The sequence below is a fragment of the Lontra canadensis genome, unplaced genomic scaffold, assembly GCF_010015895.1.
Source record: "Lontra canadensis isolate GAN:19392208 unplaced genomic scaffold, GSC_riverotter_1.0 scaffold35, whole genome shotgun sequence".
In the NCBI taxonomy this organism is placed as follows: domain Eukaryota; kingdom Metazoa; phylum Chordata; class Mammalia; order Carnivora; family Mustelidae; genus Lontra; species Lontra canadensis.
Window position 1 is genome coordinate 3,644,003 of NW_022631029.1, and position 18,636 is coordinate 3,662,638.

At 58.0% G+C, this 18,636-nt stretch overlaps 1 protein-coding gene across 1 annotated transcript; it reads right to left on the reverse strand.

Moving 5' to 3' along the window:
• Positions 1-43: 43 nt before the first annotated feature.
• CERS1 (ceramide synthase 1) lies at positions 44-17,017 on the reverse strand. Its single transcript, XM_032867732.1, has 7 exons — positions 16,743-17,017; positions 14,216-14,375; positions 10,471-10,651; positions 8,265-8,426; positions 7,702-7,849; positions 7,373-7,482; positions 44-157 (listed from the first exon to the last, which is right to left on the reverse strand). The coding sequence occupies exons 1-7, from the start codon at positions 16,989-16,991 to the stop codon at positions 115-117; spliced, it is 1,053 nt and encodes a 350-aa protein (XP_032723623.1). The 5' UTR covers positions 16,992-17,017; the 3' UTR covers positions 44-114.
• Between the last annotated feature and the right edge of the window lie 1,619 nt (positions 17,018-18,636).

Here is an 18,636-nt window from a genome sequence, read left to right on the forward strand (position 1 = left end):
CCAGGTGGGGCGGAGCTGGCCCGAGCCAGAGTCCCGGGGAGGGGCGTGGTCGGTCCCTGCGGAGCGTGGTCGGGCGGGGCTGGGTCCTAAGGGGAGGGACGGTGATCAAGGAATTCAGAAGCGCTTGTCTTTCACCAGGCCGTTCCTCAGCGGCTTCCTGGGGCGGAGGGGGCAGAACCGGGCCCAGGTTAGCCCCGGGACCCCATGCCCCGCATACTGCCCTGTCTCGCCAGCATCGCCCTCCATATCCCTTCTTCCGGCCAGGCTGCAGCCCACCGGGGTCCCTCCTCCCTGCCCACATGGCCCCTTCCGCCTAGTGGCCAGGGCGTCCCAGATCCTCCCAATTAAACCCTCCTCTCTCCTCCCTCCTGAGCTACCCACGACCGCTGGACGGCTTTTGCCCCAATTTAACTCCACCACTTGTATAAACCCTACACTTTATACTCCTCCCCTTCCAGAGAGTGGGCAAAATTGGCCAGAGCTCCCTGACACTCCACCCAGAGTAGGACAAAAGAAAGTCTTCACAGCCCCTATGATTCTCCATCCACTGGCCTCTGTCTACATCTGCCACAGCCCCTACTTTCCTTCCACGTTCTGAAAACAGATTATGCAGCGTTTTAAAACTCAATCAATATGGTAAGTGTCCACCAGAGAAAGGGCCCTAATTTCTAAATCACATATGGCTTGCATATTTCAAACCAGAAAGATGTCTTCTGGGGGTGCCTGGGTAGCCCAGTGGGTTAAGCGTCTGCCTTCCGCGCCGGTCATGATCTGAGGGTCCTGGGATCTAGCCCCACGTCGGGCTCCCTGCTCAGCAGGGAGTCTGCTTCTCCCTCCCCCATCCCTCTCAAATAAAATCTTAAAAAAAAAAAAAAAAAAAAGTCTTCTGCACCCCAATGTTCCAAAAAGTCGACACTGAGATTGCTGCTGTGCATACCACTGTTCTCCATCAAATCCATTTTCCCTACCTGAATTAGTGGCAGGTCTGGGTTCCGACTCGGGGTCTGCCCAGGACCACCTTACCAGATTCAACAAGGGTTTCCGCCCCTGCTCCTTGGTGCCTTTGTCAGCATCTGCTGCTGCTGAAACAGCATCTTGCTGCCGCTTACTGGTCATGGCACTGGCTACTGCTGTTCCCACTTCGGGGAGCCCCTCATGCCTTTGCACATTGGTCTGTGTCTTTGCAGAAGTGGGTTCTACGGTCCGGTTTACAACGTACACATGTATTAAGTTTTTTGAGCTGGTACTATATTCTAACGATCTAGACATCAGAAAGCACAGAGAACTCACAGTTTGCCTGGACCGCTTCTGGAAATCAACTGGGTTTCCTGGCTCTGTGTAGCATTTCACACACATCTTGCTGGTATCTCACACCGATCCTAACACACCGGGTTGTTACTGTCCCCTGCATCCCCTCGTCTTGAGGAGCACTCTAACTCAGAGACCCTTCCGTATAGGAACCTAGATGACCTCAGTCACTTTAATTCATTCTTCCCTTGGTCTGGAGCCACTGGGTGTCCCTTCCTGGGAGCACACGTCCCATCCTCTGCCCACTTTCCCAGGGCCTTGCTGCCCTTTCTCTTGCTGCTGCCACTGGCAGGAGCCGTTGATCTGTGAGGTTAGAGATAAGCCCCTAGAGATAAGCCCTCAGGTCTGTCCTTTGTTGTGTTTCTGCTTGCTGGTTCTCCAGACGGAGCAGAGGTGGGGGCTCGTCTCCTAGCTCCATTGCTAGATGCCACAATCTCCCTTTTCAGCTCTGGTTTCATTTTGCAGCTTCTGCTCCTGCCTCCGGCTGATTTGAGATACACGAGTCTGCGCTTTTCTCCAGTCGGTTATTCTGACGGCTCTTCCCTCCCAGTGATATTTAGGACTGGAGCCTATTTCTATTCATGGACTCAGCTCTGTTCCACACTGTTTTCGTTCCTGTACTTTCATAGTAGGTTTAATACATTCAAGGATCCGCACCACACCATGTGACGTTTTATCAGAACTTTCTCGATGATGCTGGTTTATTTTCCTGTACAAGCTTCCAAGCACCCCTCCCTGCTCAAAACCAGTGTTCTGTTAGCATTTGGCAGGGGATGGGGGGTGTGTGGCTTCTCTATGATGTCAGATTTGCGCTTTTCGGTTTCATCGCACCATTGTGGGGAAAAGAAAATCAGAACAAGGGCGGAGACCAGACGGAGATGAAGGCAGGCAGCATCTTGGGAGGACTCTGGCTATTTCCTCAGAACTAAGGAGGACAGGGAGTGAGGGGACTCCCCAGGGTTTGGCATGATTTCCCTCCACTGCGATGGGCCAGTGTTCCGGACGGGTGGTTTGGGGAGGGAAGGGGGGTGCTGATTCCGGATAGTTCCACAGATGCTGGGAACGTCAAGCAGACCAGGAAGGAGATAGAGAATGGCGCGTAGAGGAGCACCGAGAGCTGCGGGAGCACCCTGGAAGTCAGGTGAATTAAATGAAGGGGCTGCAGGAGGGGGAGGCCACGGGGAAGTGGTGGAGGCCTCGGGGCAGGTTGGCAGGCAGAGCCGGGTGATGGCCCTTGATGGCTGCGGAGACCAGCAGCCCCTGAGGCGACAGTGCAGACTTCAGACCGAGGAGCTGGGTCAGTACCTGGGTCAGGAGCTGGGCACAGAGGCCCCTCCAGGGGGCTGATGGCAGAGGTGGGCGTAGGGGGGGGTGGGGGGGTGGTCGGCCAGAGGAGCAGGGGCTCTGGGAGGCAGAGGGAGTGAGAAGAGAGAAGCAGCTGGAATGAATGGAGCCGGGTGCCCTGAGGAAGGGGGCGGTGCTACTCACTGGCCAGGTCCTGAGTTACTCCACTGCGCTCTCCCTTGTCATCTCCTTACTGTTCTCAAACCTTGTTGAATTTTCGTCTACGCAGCCTGCAGGAACCTGGTTCTAGGTCCGGGAGATGTCCCCTGTGGCTGGGTGTGGTCAAGTCTGAGACAGCCTGTGCTTGAAAGGAACGTCTGTTCGCCCCGCTTCTGAGCTGCTCGATGACAAGCGAGGACTACCTCCCGTGGTCCTGTCACACGGAGATTTAGGACTGTATCCCGTGGAATGTTCCAGATCAAGGATTGCATCTGAATTTCTTGTCCTGTCCTTTTACTTGCAATGTTCACGTACCCTGGACTTGAAGTCTTTTAACCAGTGGAGAGGGAGAGGTGAATTAAAAAAAAAAAAAAAAAAAAAATCTTGTGGGGTGCCTGGTGGCTCAGTGGGTTGAGCATCTGACTCTTGGTTTTGGCTCAGGTCATGATCTCAGGGTTGTGGGATCAAGCCCCGTGTGTGTGTGTGGGGGGGGGTCCACAGCAGGGAGTCTACATGAGTTTCTCTCCCTCTGCCCCTCCCCCTTGCATGCTCAATAAATAAATAAATAAATAAATAAAAATTTCTTTAAAACAAAATAAATAAAAACACAATTTTGGGCGCCTGGGTGGTTCAGTGGGTTAAGCCTCTGCCTTCGGCTGAGGTCATGATTTCAGGGTCCTGGGATCGAGCCCCACGTTGGGCTCTCTGCTTGGCAGGGAGCCTGCTTCCTCCTCTCTCTCTGCCTGCCTCTCTGCCTACTTGTGATCTCTGTCAAGTGAATAAATAAAAATCTCAAAAAAAAAAAAAAAAGCAATCTTGTAACTGTCACGATTACTCCATGTCTCTTTGTTTGGATGTGTAATATTCCGAGAGTCTACCCTCTTTGTTTTGCATTCCTTATCCTACGTTTACTAACCTTCCCTTTTTGCATTTATTTATTTATTTTTTGGGGGGGGCCTGTCCTGGGTTCCTCTCTACACCCTACTAGCATTCCCGGAAGTCCTTAAAATAGCCTAAAGGTAATCCCCACCCTCTTGCAAAGGGCAAAGGCCCCAATCCCATTTCAGCATTTACTACTTCAGTTCTCATTTTTTAAAAGCTCCAATCAGGCATTTAAATTCTTTTTACCCAGACATGTGTCATTTCTCCTGGTGGTCTCCCTCTTGGGATAGCTTTCCTGTGTTCTGAAACATACCCAATGAGATCTCCGGGCGGTAAACTTTCCTAGTTTTTGTTCCTATGGGTGTCCTGTCTCTTCATTGTTTTTATTTTTAAAGATTTTGTTTTTTTAAGTAAACTCTACACCCAACGTGGGGCTCGAACATAGGACCCCAAGCTTGAGAGGCCTGTGCTCCACTGACAGAGACAGCCAGGAGCCCTCAGGTAAATGTTTTCAAAATTCTGTATGAATTCCCAGTTGCTGGTTCCTTCTTTTTGGCATTGGACAGGATAGTTCCCTCTACACTTGTCCAGCGTCCCTCGCTGCTGTGTCATTGTCATGTAGCCCCTTTCCTGTGGCTGTTTTGCATTTCTCGCTGCGACATGTTTGGGGCACAGATGCCTTTTTATTCATCCTCTTTCTGATTTACATCTTTTACGTTGGAAAATTCTCAGCACTGCATCTTCTCGTGTTGTCTCCGCTTCCTATCAGAACTCAGTGAGGCCAGGTTATTCTCAACAATTCCAGCCATCATCGCTTCCACTACAGCCACTGCAATCTGGGTCACTTTGCAGCTTTCAACTTCCTGATTCTCTCTCTAGCAGCATATAATTGTATGAGCCTTAACATCCGCAGTGGGTTGAAGGGAGGTCCCCAAAATGGTCTATCCACATCCTCATCTCTGGAACCTGGGCAGGTGACTTGATGAGGAAAAAAGGCTCTCTGCAGTTGTGATTAAGTGTAGGAATGTGGACTGGGATCAGACTGGACTTAGGGCGGGCCCTAAATCAGAAGACAAGAGTCCTTGTAAGAGAGAAGAGCTCTGAGAGAAGGTCATGTGAAGACAGAGAATGGGCACTGGAGCGTCACGGCCAGAAGCTAAGGGACACGTGGGGCCCCTGGATGCTGGAAGAGACGAGGACGTGCTCTCTGCTGGAGATGTCAGAGCATGCCCGGCCCCGCTGACAATGTTAGACTTCTGGTCTCCGGGACTGTGAGAGACCACATTTCTGGTGTTCTAAGACCCCCTCCAACTCCTGGTACTTTGTTAGGACAGAACCAGCAACGCACTATGACACCTGATGTCATCTCCGACGGTCTTTCGTGCTTTTGTTTGTTTGTTTGTTTAATAAAACTTTTATTCTAGGGCAATCGTCAGTGGGCAGAGACGTTGTGAAGGCAGGCCGGGTAGCCATGGCATAGCCCTCGCCCGGTTTCCCTTAATGTCACCGTCTCACACCTCCACTGTGTATCTGTCACAACTAGGACACCGAGGCCAGCTACGAACGAAACGTAGACCTTATTTGATTTCACGAGTTTTTCTGTGGACGTCCTTTTTTGTTTTGGCCCGTCAGCCCATGCCGCATTTAGTCACTGTGTCCTCGTCTCCTCTGATTGGGGAGAGTGCCTCAGCGGCCTTGCTTTCCATGACCTGAGGGTCTGGGGGGGCGATCCTGACCACTCTGGCAGCACGCTCCACACTCTCCTTGCTTCTTACCCCACGTTACACCTGACTGTGCGAACCCTGGCCAGCCTCAGGGAACGGAGTTCTGCAGGTGACCGCTGGGGTTGGGGGGACCACGGCAGTGCATTCCTTGGTCTGCCCTGTCCTTTCTGGGCGGAGCTCACGCTGTCACTCTACTGGACATGCTGGCCAGGTGCCAGTCCCCCCACCCCAGCCCCCACCCCACATTCTGGACGGGCCTTCTCAGGGCAGAGAGATTAGGGAGCCACACCCGGCGGGATTGGTTGGTCTGGACATCTCCACCTGGAGTTCACGGGTCTCCAACAGAGACATCTTTCCAGTGTTCAGTTTGGGACAAGCAGGTGCACCCTTCTCCCACCCGCTGCTTTAGCCGTTGCTCTTTCTGGAAACCTCTGAGGGCTGGTCAGACCCCTTGGTGACACCTCACCAATGTCTTCGTGGAATTCTCAACTCACGCTCACTGGACATCGGACGATCGAACAGCCCCCAGACTAGATGCCTGATGGCCCCTCCCCACTCCCGGCAGGTGCACACAGCCCTCCCCCTTCCCCCCCTCTCAGCCTGGTGCACACAGCCCTACCCCGGCTCAGCCCCAACTTCCATCTCGGGAAATGGCAGCTCGAGCAGGAAGTCATGGATTGTCCTCGTTTCTTTTATTTCTCTTTCACCTGAAACAAGTCTGGTGGGTTCTACAGCAGAGTTGGGATCTGACCACACTCGTCCTGGCTACGGCCCCTGTGCCCTCATGCCCCGATGACAGAGATGGCCTCGTGGTGATCAGTCACGTGGGCTGACAAGGCCCTGCACATCAGCCCCCTGGGGAGACCTCACCTGCTGCCCAGCCCTCTCGTGTCCGTGATCCCTGCTCACTTGTCTGGTCCCTCTCTGGCTTGGGCGCTGGCTTCTTGGCCTTAGCACCCCCCACCTCTAGTGCCATGCTTGGGGGGTGCAAAGTGCTTTCATATATGTGAATTGGCCACAGAGCTCTCCACTCTGGAACCCCCAGTTCTCTCCTCCCCTTCTTATGTATCCCAATAAGATTTTTAAGATCTCTGCTTCTCTCATCCTCCTCATGGCCCATTCTGACCCACCTGCTTCCCTGAAATCCCCTCTCCCAGCTGGTCATTGATGAGCACCCCCAGAAGTCAAATCACAGGGTCGACTGACTCAGTACCTTGCGAGCAGTAAGCAGCCCTCCCACCTTGCTGCGGCTTGCTCCCCGTGTTCCCTCTGGGGTGTCATACTCCCTAGACCCTGCTGGTCACCCAAACCTGCCTCCATTCACTCCTGGGGCCCCCTCTAGGCTGAGAGCATTGGACACTATCTGGCTTTCACCCCGGGGCCGGCGAGTCCTGGGGGTTCTACCTCCGTGATGCTCGATGAGGCCTGTTTCCCCTCCTTCCCTAGGACTCCTGCCTGGGCCGGACTGGGTCTGAGCCCCAAGCCCCCTCTCCTGCCTGACTGACCAGCAGGCTGCCCTGCTGGACCTCAAGGCCAGGGAGTGTCAGCATGGACCGAGCATGGGGTCTCCGGGCCACCATAGCCCCCCTTCCTCCCCACCTCCACTGCCACCTGCTTAGAGGCTCCCCTGTGGCCTGGATCACGGCTGCTCACCCACTGGGCCAGCGACCCAGTCTGGCCCTCATGCTCCTACCACCAACACCCAATTCTCTGCTCCTGTCAACCTGCCCCAGCCCCAGGCTGCTCTACCCACTTCCTGTCTGGCCTGACGGCGTCTAACTCTGTCGCTAAGCTTCCGTGCCTTTATTGCAGTCTCTGTGGGATGTAGGCTCCGGGGGCAGCGTCCATGGTGGCATCATTCACTGCCTCGTCTCCAGGGCAGGCCCCCAGAGCACACGCGGCTGGACAGACGTGGCTAAAGGAATGAACCGGGGCGGCAGCCCCTCCACACTCACTCAGCTTTGCTGGGCTTGGGGCTCTGGGCCTCTGCCGCGTCGTATTCCCGCACGTCCTTCAGTTCACGTACCTGGCCCGTCAGCACCTTGGCAGCAAAGGCCACGATGTACTGGGTGGGGGGAGGGAGCACGGGTGAGAAAAAGGCACTTCCCTCCCTCTGCTACCCTCCCAATGGCCGGCCTTGTGCTTCTGCCACCGGCCCTTTGCACGTGCTGTCCTGAGGGCTGAATATGCCCCTCCCTGGGCGTGCCTGAGAAGGCCCTGCGCCTAGACCACTGCCTGGGGACTGCCTGCTGGGTGGGCAAGGAGCTGCGGGCTGCCGACTCACCAGGAACCAGTAGAGGTTCATGAGAGTGAGCAACAGAAGGAGTGCGTTGAAGAAGAAGTAGAAGGGGATGTCAGGCACCGAGCGCAGGCTGCTGTGGCAGGTGGCGTACAGAACCTTGAGCGGGAACCAGTAGAGGCGGAACCAGAACCTGCAGCGGGGAGGGGGGCTTGGGGAAGCTGTTGGGGGCGGGGTGGCTTGCCCCACCCAGGCCCTATGCTATTCCATCTGGACTCATCCATCTGTCCCTGCATAGCCCCACCCATCCCGGTCCCTCTGTCCCCTCCTTGCCCACCCCTGCCCATCTGTCTCCATCCCAGCTCTGTCCTTTCCTGCCCAACCCTGCTTCTGCCTGGCTTCTGCCCCACCTCTGGCTAGCCTGCCAGGCCCTGCCCACTTCACCAGGCCCCACCCCCTTCCTGCCTGGCCCCACCCATTCCCTCAAGCCCTCCCTCCCTCCCTGAATGCTCCACCCCTTCACACCAGCCCCACCTCCTACCCTGCCCACTTCACCAGGCCCCACCCACTTCCTGCTTGGTCCCACCACTTCTCACCAGCCCACTCACCAGCTGAGGCTGAAGCTGAGGCAGCCCAGATCAGCCGCCAGGGCGTGGAGCCGGTGGTGGGAGCCTCCGCGGGACTTGAAATAGACATTGAGCTTGGTGAATTCCAGCTGCACGTCACTAATGTCATGCAGGAAGAGCACGAGGATGCCCACGTTGTGGTACCTGGGGAGGAGGTGGGATAGGAGAGGAGAGAGGGTAGGTCACACTAGGGACCGTTACCCTGCACCAAGTCTGCACCCCAAGCCTCCTGCAGGGCCCTTCAAAGCTGTGGTTCCTTGCCCACGTGACCTATTTCCCCACAGGGCCAGATCAGGGGCAGCACCCAAGCTGTGCCTGCCCCTTGGTGGCCCCACCCGCACCCTCACCCTCGCTGCCTCACTGTCCCCAGGTGACCCAGGAGCCTCCCTGGAGGCTCCTTGTCTGCCCCATCTCGCCTCTGTGACCCCTGACCCTTGGTGGCCAGGGCCATTTTGCATCCAGATCCTCCGCAAGTTTGTCCCTCATCTCCAACATCATTGCCACACTGACCCTCCTAGGTCTGTTCATTTAACCTGAACATTGCTGCGATCTGCAGACCTGTCTAGGGAAGACCGAGTCCCCAGCAGGCTCTAAAGAAGCCTGAAGGCCGTCCCCCCATCCCACCTCAGCATTCCACCTGACAGCTGCTTGGGCCACTGGACCTGAATTCAGCCTGGACATGGCTGGGCGTCTATCTCACTCCACCCTTCTGACAGCTCATGTGCCACAGACCCTTTGCACATGCTGCTCTCAACACCTAACACGCACCTCCCAGTGTTCATGCAGTCTTTCTTCACCTTTCAGACTTTGCTCACCTGTCACCCAACCACTCACACCTCACCACCCCCAGGTCCTTATCTTCCGACTTTTCTCCATAGTTACCACCTTCAAACAGTAGTTCTTTTCTTGTTTGTTTGTTTGTTTGGGTTTTATCACCTGATTCTACTCTAGAGCAATGCTATCTCATAGAACTTTCTAGAATGATAGGAATGTTCTAAACCTGCATTATCCTGTATGAGAGCCAGCAGCCACATGAGTCCATTGAGCAGCTGCCATGTGGCTAGTGTGGCTACAGAATGGAATATGCAACTTTATTTCAGTTTAATTCCAGCTGACATGGGCACGGGTGGCCAGCAGCTGCCGCACTAGACTCATGGGGCAGCCCATCCAAGAGGGACAGCACATGAACCATGAATGTTATTTCAGATTCCCTATCAGCCACATTTTTTTTTTAAGATTTTATTTATTTATTTGACAGAGATCACAAGTAGACAGAGAGGCAGGCAGAAAGAGAGGGGGAAGCAGGCTCCCCGCTGAATGGAGAGCCTGATGTGGGGCTCGATTCCAGGACCCTGAGACCACTACCCAAGCCGAAAGCAGAGGCTTTAACCCACTGAGCCACCCAGGCGCCCCTATTAGCCACATTTAAAACAAGAGGTAAAGAAGAGGTACAATTAATTCTAACGCTACATTCTAACTAACTCAGTAAGTCTGAAACATTGTCATCTTCACGTGCAACTGATACAACTAAAGGATTGGCAAGAGAGATTCACTCTCCACTGCCTTTGAAACAAAGGGGAGATCTTACAGGTAGGACAGGTTGAGGTGCGGATGGGCTGCGCCGGAGGCCCTCAGGGGCCATGTGTGGTGGCTGCAGTGGGCTCCAGAATGCCAAGGTGGGTCTGCTGCACTCCTAGCCACACCCCCTGCGGCAGCCAGGCACAGCGGGTGGCCCAGGAAACACTTCATTTTTGTTTTTGTTTTAAGATTTTATTTATTCATTTGACAGACAGAAATCACAAGTAGGCAGAGAGGCAGGTAGAAAGAGAAGAGGAAGCAGGCTCCCTGCAGAGCAGAGAGTCCGATTCGGGGCTCGATCCCAGGACCCTGGGATCATGACCTGAGCCAAAAGCAGAGGCTTTAACGCACTGAGCCACCCAGGCGCCCCCCCAGGAAACACTTCTAAGTGTCCCGCCCGAGGCTGCCACAGGTTGGAGGGGCTGGAGGGAGATGGGCAGTGTACGAACGGGCTGGGGTTTCTCTGCACCTGATACCCCACCCCCCCGCACCGTCCCTCTAGCAGTCTCTTTCCAGAACCCAGCCCCGTGGATACCCACTGTGGCCCCCACCAGCCTCCCCTCTCTGCTCATGCTGGGCCCTTTCCCCTCCTGCCCGCTGCCAGACTCACCGGAAGGCATAGGAGGAGACGATGAGGACCAGGGTGACCACGTGGTGGATAAGCATGACCACCGAGTCCTTGCGCCAGGCGTCCATGTACAGTGTGGCATAGATGGAGTGGCCGTAAAAGCTTCCTTGCAGCAGGTAGGCAGCTGCGATGTCCCGGGGCACCGCCACGCCTGGCGTCCAGTCTGGGGAGAGCAGGCGCGTGTGGTTAGGGGCCTCCAGGAACCCCTCCAGCTGGGGTGTGCCACCCCCTTCCGCAGGCGCCCTGGCTACTGCTTTTCTGCTCCCAGTCTCTACCCATGATTTTTTTTTTAAAGATTTTATTTATTTATTTGACAGACAGAGATCACAAGGAGGCAGAGAAGCAGGCAGAGAGAGAGGAGAGAGCAGGCTCCCCACTGAGCAGAGAGCCCGATGTGGGCCTTGATCCCAGGACCCTGGGATCACGACCTGAGCCGAAGGCAGAGGCTTTAACCCACTGAGCCACCCAGGCGCCCCTCTACCCATGATTTTTTTACAAATGGGTGTTCTTTGGGGGGGGAACGGTTCTAGATTTATAGGAAAAGGTGCTCCTACCCCTAAAATCTGTCCTTTGCAGGATTTCCAACTCTGGCTTGGTTACCCCGGCCAGTGCCGTTCGGGATGGGCTGGCCCACCTCGTGGGGTGTGGCTGGCTCCCTGCCCCCGCCGCCGCTCCTGCCCCTGGCTTTTCCTGGTACCTGTGCCCACCTACTCAGGCTTCACCTCCTTCTGGTGACCCTGACTTCCAGCTCTCCCCATTTCCTGTCTCAGGACCATTACCAAGAGGGCTCTGGCTATATCGACCCAGACTTCCCTGGCCACTCCCCAAAAACGGCCACCCTGGGCTCCCTCTGGGGCCTCCCGCCTCCAGCCTGAGAGACCCGGAGCCCCCTGGAGGCTGGCCATCCCCTAAACCACGCGCCCCGCCCACCAGTGCCTTACCTCAGCAACAGTTCTTCATCTGTGCCTTGACCTCATGCCTTGACCCCGTGTGGGTCCAGGCCTCTGCTTGCTTCCCCTGCCCTTGCCACCCTGCCCCTGTTCCCGACACCACTGTCTCCTACTCAGCTCGGCCCCAGCTCCCCCTGCCCTGCCAGCCTTCCAGAGCCTGTCCCCGACTGTCCACCCTCCCCATGGCTGCCATGAACACACGAGCCCCAAGCTCTGGCAAGTCCACTCTTAGCGAGGTGCCCGAGGGAGCTGAAGCCAGGGCTCCTTGCACACATGTGTGCACAGCAGCACTGCTGGACGCCACCAAATGGTGGCAGCAACCCAAGCACCCGCCAATGTGTGAGTGGGTGAGCAGAACGCGGGCCCCCACAAAATGGAAGGCCGTGCAAAGTGGCGAGGCACCGACTCCCACTATGAACCTCAAAAACCAGATGCCAAGTGAGAGAAGCCAGACACAAAAGGTCACATGCTGCCTGATCCCATGTCTAGGAAATGTCCAGAACTGGCAAATCCAGAGACAGAAAGCAGATCCGGCCAGGGGGAGGGAGACAGGGTCTCCTTCTGGGAGGATGGAGGCACAACACGGGGAATGGGCTACATGCCCCTGAACCATCCACTTGAACATGGCGAGTATTTAAAAACTATGATACTCTGACCCCTGGCCATGTTTACATCTGGTGGCACCACTGTGCTTGCCCCGTGGCACGGCGATCTCCAGAACACTCCTCGAGGTGCACACTCGAACCTCTGTGCCCATGAAACACCGGCTACCCGGGCCCTCCCCCGGACCTGTCTCCCAGATCCACGCATCTGGCTACTCCAGGGACCTCAGACAAGCAGGCAGAACCGACAACTGGCAAATTATGGTTGACTTTACGGCATGTATATTTCACCTAATTTTAAAAAATGCAACTCCCCTCCCCCCACCACCCGACCGATGGATTAGCTCTCCTCCCACCACTTTATCAGGTCCAGGGGCTCCTCCAAGTTTGACAACAAAATGCACACTTCCGGGAGGACCCTCCCTCTGAGCTCTGCAGGACTGGCCGCGGCCGGCGGCGGAGACTCCTACACACACACCTGCCGTGCACTTCTGTCCCCCTCGAGAAGGAAGGGACACAGAGGTGCCTCAGCGTACAGAGCCAGCCTGCTATGGAAACAGGACACCGAATTTTCCACCCATCGCAGTGGCAAGACTTTTACCACTGGGCGAGCGCCCCCTTCCAGCCTCGAGCCCCGGATGTGGGGTGGGGTAGGGAGAGTGTGGCCCCCATGGGATCCCCAATCTAGACTCCGTCTGCACCTCCCTGCACTCGTGGGCCACGGAACCCCAGCTTGCCTTCAAAACATTTCTCAAACCAACCACTTCTCTCCCATTCTGGGCCCCATGCTGGGCAGAGCCCCCTTGTGCCCTCAGCATCCTATTCAACTGGGCCTGTCAGTATCTGCCCCCCTCCTCACAGTCCTCCGGGAGACACCCCGTCCTGGGGGGCTGCTCTCTGCCTCTGAGCATCTGCCAGGAGTGGGCCTGTCCCACAGTGGCCTTTGCATTTCCTCTCTGCTTCAGGCCCCTCCAGGTCCCCCACGGAAAGGTCATTTTTGGTGGGGCCATCCCCATCTCTAGAATATTCCCGGGCCTTGCCTGGGATTTTCTCATCAGCTGTTAACAGATTTCGTACTTCACTGTCACCACAAGCCATCAAGGTGGGGGGCTTTCTCTGGAGCACTCAAAGCTGTGTCTGCATAGTGCCTGGTGCACATGCAAAGCAGCAGCTCACCTGCAAGCATGTTATCACAGCATAATTTAAAAGAAAAAGCCAGAGGCAACGCCATGCCTGAAACTGACAAGGACCCACGATGGTTCATTCACACAAAGGGAAATCGAATGACAACTAAAACCTGTCTCCAGGGATTTATAACAAGGGCAATACACGTGGGACAGTGGCCATGTGGGCGATGCAGTCCCACTGAGAGACAGGTGCCCAGCAAATGCGGTGCTTGTCACTGGGATACTGGAACACCAAAGTTGTGTGCCAAGCCCTCAGATGGGGGCGTGGGGCTTGGTGCCACCAGGAGGCTTCAGAAACTGTTTACGTCCCATGGCAGGAAACACATACACGTGGTCAGCATAGGGATAGAGAAATCTGGATGCCCCCATCACAGATCGGGTTTTCTAGAACAGCCTGCCTGCCGGCAATAAAGGACACTGCAGTCACCTTCCTGCCTATCCCACCAAGCTCAGGCCTTGACCACCCCCACATCTAATCCAATCGTTGGATGCGGCCATTTCTCGTCATCTTTATCTCTTCACCAAGCTGGTCCAAGCCACATTAGTCCCTCACCTCCCCACTGGGCCACTTTCTTCCTTATCCAAGACTCTCCTGCCTCCACATGGCAGCCAGGGGAAGCTTTTTATGAGCCACAAACCCATCCCATTTAGAATGAAACTCAAACTCCTCCTATCATCCTCACACACCAAGCTTGTGCTGGACCCAGGGCCTTTGCACACATGGTTCCAGACACCTGGAATGCCTACCTGGGTCCATACAAGGGGTCACCTCATTCAGGACACCTCCCTGAGCCCTAACAGTACCAGGTCCTAAATAGGACCCTTTCCTGTCCCCAGAACCTTTCAGGCACCCTTGTCTTGGAGCTACCTTGCGGCAGGAGGGGGGGCTGTCTTGAGGCAGATATCCAGCATGAGACGTGTGATGAGTGTCCAGCTCCCCCATGTAGAGAACCTTCCCCCACCCTGCTCTGTCCGGCAGGGCCCCTACCGTAGAAGACAGAGGGTGGGTCGTGAAAGAAGGGGTAGTCGGTGCCGAAGAGCAGGTAGGCGCTGTAGCTCCAGGCGCCCAGATAGAAGAGAAACTTCCAGGCGCTCTCAGGCATCTTGGCGGCATCTCTAGGCTGGAGGTGACACCGCTTGGCCAGGGGCTATGGGTGAGAAGGTGGGTGGCCGTCAGTGCTGGGGGCCAAGGGCCAGGGACCACTCCTCCAGGATGGAGAAAGCCAGGTTCAGGGGCTCTCCAGGCTGGGCAGTGTTGGGGAGGGCCAGGCCCCAGTACCCACTGCCACCTGGAGCGTAACCAGAGCCCACGTGTGCCAGCCAGAGGCTAAACTTAGTGCCCAGCTGTCCGACGCAGTGTGGGGAGGGGAGTGGGGGGAGACCTGAGGAAACGTAAGGGAAGGCTGTGGCGGGGAGAAGGGGAACATGTGAGTATGGTGCAAGGAAGACCAATGGGGTCAGCCCAGGGGAGTTGGGGGACCTGGGGTTCCCAGAGGGAGCTGGAGCTACGCCAGGGAGGAGGGGAGATTAAAGAGAAGATATGGAGGGACCTGTAGGGGTGAAGCTGTGAAGAGAGCATGGAGGTGAGTATGGGGGCATCTGGGAGAAAGTGGGGAGGATGGAACCCCAAGGGATTCCCATGGGAGAGAAACCTGAGGGAAGGGGTACCTCGGAGGGAGAATCTGGGGGTAGGCTAGAGAAAAAAAAAGAAGTTGGGGAAGATGGGGTGGGTAGTTGGGGGAGAGCATGAAAATGTGGGGGGACAAAGGAGGAGAGAATGGGGCAGAGAAAGAGAGGGCAGGGCAGGGAAAGGATGTACAATGAGACAGGGGACATGAACTGAGCCACCTAAGGACAACCAGGGAAGCCTGGAAGGAAGCAAGGTCATGCAGCAGTGAGATATGGAGGAGTCTGAGGGGCGCAACTGCCCCCCTCCACCGAGTCCAGGAGCCCCCCCCTCCCCCCACCGTTCCCTGGCGGCGGGGCTCCAGAGCTGCTGGGTCAAGCCCGCCCCCTTCCCCGCCCCCTTCCCTGGAGGAGAGGCTCGAGGGGGCCGGAGCACCAACAGTTGCCATGGAGACAGGCAGAGCCAGTTCCAGTCACCCCTGGCAACCAGGCGGCTGCCAAGAAGATGAGCTTTGGAGGAAAGGGCAGCCCCTCCACCCCTTTCTTGGGAAGGGCGAGCCTCGAACTGCTCTGCCCCACCCGGACTGGCGGGACTGGCCACAGCTGTGGGGATTCCAAAAGGGAGGGTGCACACGCTCTTGCTGTCCCCCACACCCTCCACCAGGCTCCCTCATTGTGAAGCCTCCTCCTCAGGGAAAGAGCCCACTCCACTCTGGTTGTCCCAGAGCGACCACATCCCCTCCTTGAGGCCCTGACCCTCAACCTCCTGGACCTCCCACTTACCAGCTGGAAACTGGGAAAGCAAGGGGACCAACAACGCCAGGTGGGAACGAAGGCTGACCTGTGCAGGGGCCCTCGTGCCTGCCTCCTCCTCCCTGAAGAAGGGTGGTGGCTGGGGTCCCTTCCCCATGCGGGTGATAGGGGATGATGGTGGGGACAGTGGCGGCCGGACAACACCCTATCCTTGACTTAACAAGGGCTAGCCTCTTCCCAGCCAGCAGAGAAAGGCCCCTTTGTTGGCGCCGGGCTCTCTGTCCCCGCAGCCCCTGCCACCTCCAGCCAGATTGGGGCGGGGTGACCCCAGTCAGTCCAGGAGGGAGTCGCAGCCAAGCTAGGGGCCCAAACGCCTTCCCACCAGCTCCCATAGCAGCGACCCCTCCCTAAGGATGGGAGGGAGGCCAGGCGCCAATGTCACCCACAGGGTCACTCTCGAGTTGGGGCCGTAGCCTCCCCAGACTTGCTAGAAACTGGGCAATTAGGACGCAGCCCCTTAAAGGCAGCTCGGTCCAGCTCGGAAGGCCCGGGCCGCACCACCTCCTAAGATTTCGACCACCGGCGTGGCGGGGGAGTCCAGGCCTTTGCCTCACCAGGTCGGAGGGTGGCGCTGACTCCAGACATGCGCGAGACAGCAACCGGGTAGCTCCTGCCTCTTCCCGGGAGCAGCGGACAAGTCCGCTCTGCGGCCGCGTGGACCTCGGGCCCCGCTCCGGTTCCGGGAGCGCCCCGCATGGCCCCAAGGCGCAAGGCGCCGGCGGCTTCTGTGCCCCGAGACCACCCCGCCCCGCGTCCTCCGCTCCTCCGCCCTCGGTTCGGCCCTGCCCGAAAGGGTGCGCGGCGGCCCGGGCCCTCCCACCGGCCGGGGCCCCCTTGTCCCGCACCGCCCGGCGTAAGTCGGCCCCATTCGTGCAGGGGTCCCCACGTTCCGGCCTTCCTCCAGCTCGGCCACACCCCCGCATCCACCCCACCCCCACCGCCCTCAGCCCGAAAGCTCCAGCCCGAGGCCCCCCGCGTTCCAGTGACCCCCCCTGGAGAGGCAGAAAGGGGTCCGCGAGGGCCCGGGGTCCGCGTCCCACGCCCCCCATAACGGCCCGGACCCCGGCGGCACTGACCCGAAAGAGGCGCGCGGTGGCTGCGGAGCGCAGCGCCGTCCAGCCGAGCGCGCCGAGCGCCAGCAGCAGCAGCTCGGGCGGCGCCAGGTGCGCGTGCTCGGCCAGGCCGCGGCGCGCCAGCCCCCAGCCGCAGTCCGCGCAGCCCCGCGCCGCCGCCAGCGCGCTGCCCCAGCTGCGCTGCACCAGCTGCGCGTAGCTCGGCATGGGCTCGGGCCCCGCCGGCCCCGCCGCTGGCCCCGCCGCCGCCATGCCTCCCGCTCGCTGGCTGCCGCCGCCGCCGCTTGCGCCCGCCTGAGGTGGCAGCTGGAGCCGTGCGCCCCGCGTCACGCGCCGCGGCTGGGCCGGGGGCGCGCCGGCCAGAGCTGGGGACGGGGAGGGGCGGGGCCGGCACAAGCTCCGCCCCTCTGGGGGCGCGGGCGGCGGGGACTTGGGGCCTGGGCGCGACGTCCGAGACCCTGAGGGCGCGCCGGCGCTCGGTCTCCTGGAGGCAGCGGCGGCGAGCACGGGCGATTAAGAGCCGGCGCTGTCGCGACGTGTCCTGGAGACGGGCCCGCGCTCCTGCCCATTTTCCAGGAGAAAACCAAGGCGCGGAGCAGCGGGGGAGGGGGTCTGCCAGGTGCCCGCCTGGCCTGGACACCGTGTCCACAGCCCCCGTTCCCGCTCCGTAGCTCCCTTGCCCACCCGGGGCTCCCCCACGCCACCACTCTGGGACACGGTGAGCACCAACAGGCAGTGCCCTCCAGCGGTAACTCCGTCTCTGGCCCTCCAACCTTCCCTGCCCTCAGGGCCACCTGCTGCTCTCGGTGACCCTGAGGACCTGGGAGGCCTCCCTCCCCGGCAGCAGGTTAACACAGGCCTGCGGGAGAGGCAGAGGGAGTGGACACCCACCCGCTGGGACTCAGAGGCTGGATCAAGACCCCTGGCTCCATTGGGACCACCCCTGGTGATACTCTACTATCCAGCGACCAGGCCCTGTGCCTGAAGCCCTCCACGGCCATAACCAAGGACACCAGTCACCTGTTGGGAATATCACCTTCCCTCACAGACAGCCCCCCAGGACTCCCACATTCCTGTGTTCCTCCTCCCCTCCCAACAAGGTCCTCATCCCAAAGCCTTTAAGATGCAGAGTAAAAATCAGTGTGGGCCCCGCAGGAGTCCTGACCTAACCTTCAGGTGCATGGGGGAAAACAGGCAGGAGGACGGAGGAGGCAACATCTCTCCTCCTTCCCCTCAACCTTCATCCAGTCTGGCAACACAGTGTTGGCCCTACTTCGAATGTTCACGAATTCCTCCACTTCTCTGCACCTGCACAGCCTCCTGTGGCTCTGGGCCCCCCAGTGCCTCTTGCCTGGTATCCTGGCTTCCTCCTCAGCCTGGACAGAGGCTGGAAGGAGACTGCTTGCAACCCTTCCGCTGCTCACAGCACCCACGGCTCCCATTGTGCAGAGTAAAAGGCCAACTCCTCACTAACTCATAACCTACTGTGATGCTTTTCTCTCTACCTTGCTCCCCATATGCCACACTGGCCGCCTCACTGTTCCTCTGGCACAGTCCTGCCTCAGGGCCTTTGCACTGGCTGTTCCCTCTGCCTGGAATGCAGTTCCCCCAGGTACGAGCAGGGACCCTCCCTCACTTGCTTCACACTTTACCTACAAATGTCAGCTGCTCAGTGCACCCCTGACCTTCCCATCAGTCTTCTTGGCCGTTGTCACCATCTGCGCATGGTACCTCCCCCTCACTCTTGAACATGCACTCTGTGTGGGCTGGGGTCCATCTGGCCCAACAGACCAAGAAGTGAGAAGCCCAGCAGATTGGGGTATGAGGCCTGCCTGACCTGGTCAAGCATTAAGGCTCAGCCAAGGCCAGAGACCTCACTAAAGCTGCAGCTTGCCCA

Bases quoted from the DNA above. Each gene is read 5' to 3' on its own strand.
- CERS1 (XM_032867732.1), bottom strand. From the start codon at position 16,991: ATGGCGGCGGCGGGGCCAGCGGCGGGGCCGGCGGGGCCCGAGCCCATG. The intron at 10,652-14,215 runs GTAGGGGCCCTG...TGCTCTCCCCAG, and splicing joins CCCACCCTCTGTCTTCTACG to ACTGGACGCCAGGCGTGGCG. The intron at 7,850-8,264 runs GTGAGTGGGCTG...TCCCCGCTGCAG, and splicing joins CTCAGCTTCAGCCTCAGCTG to GTTCTGGTTCCGCCTCTACT.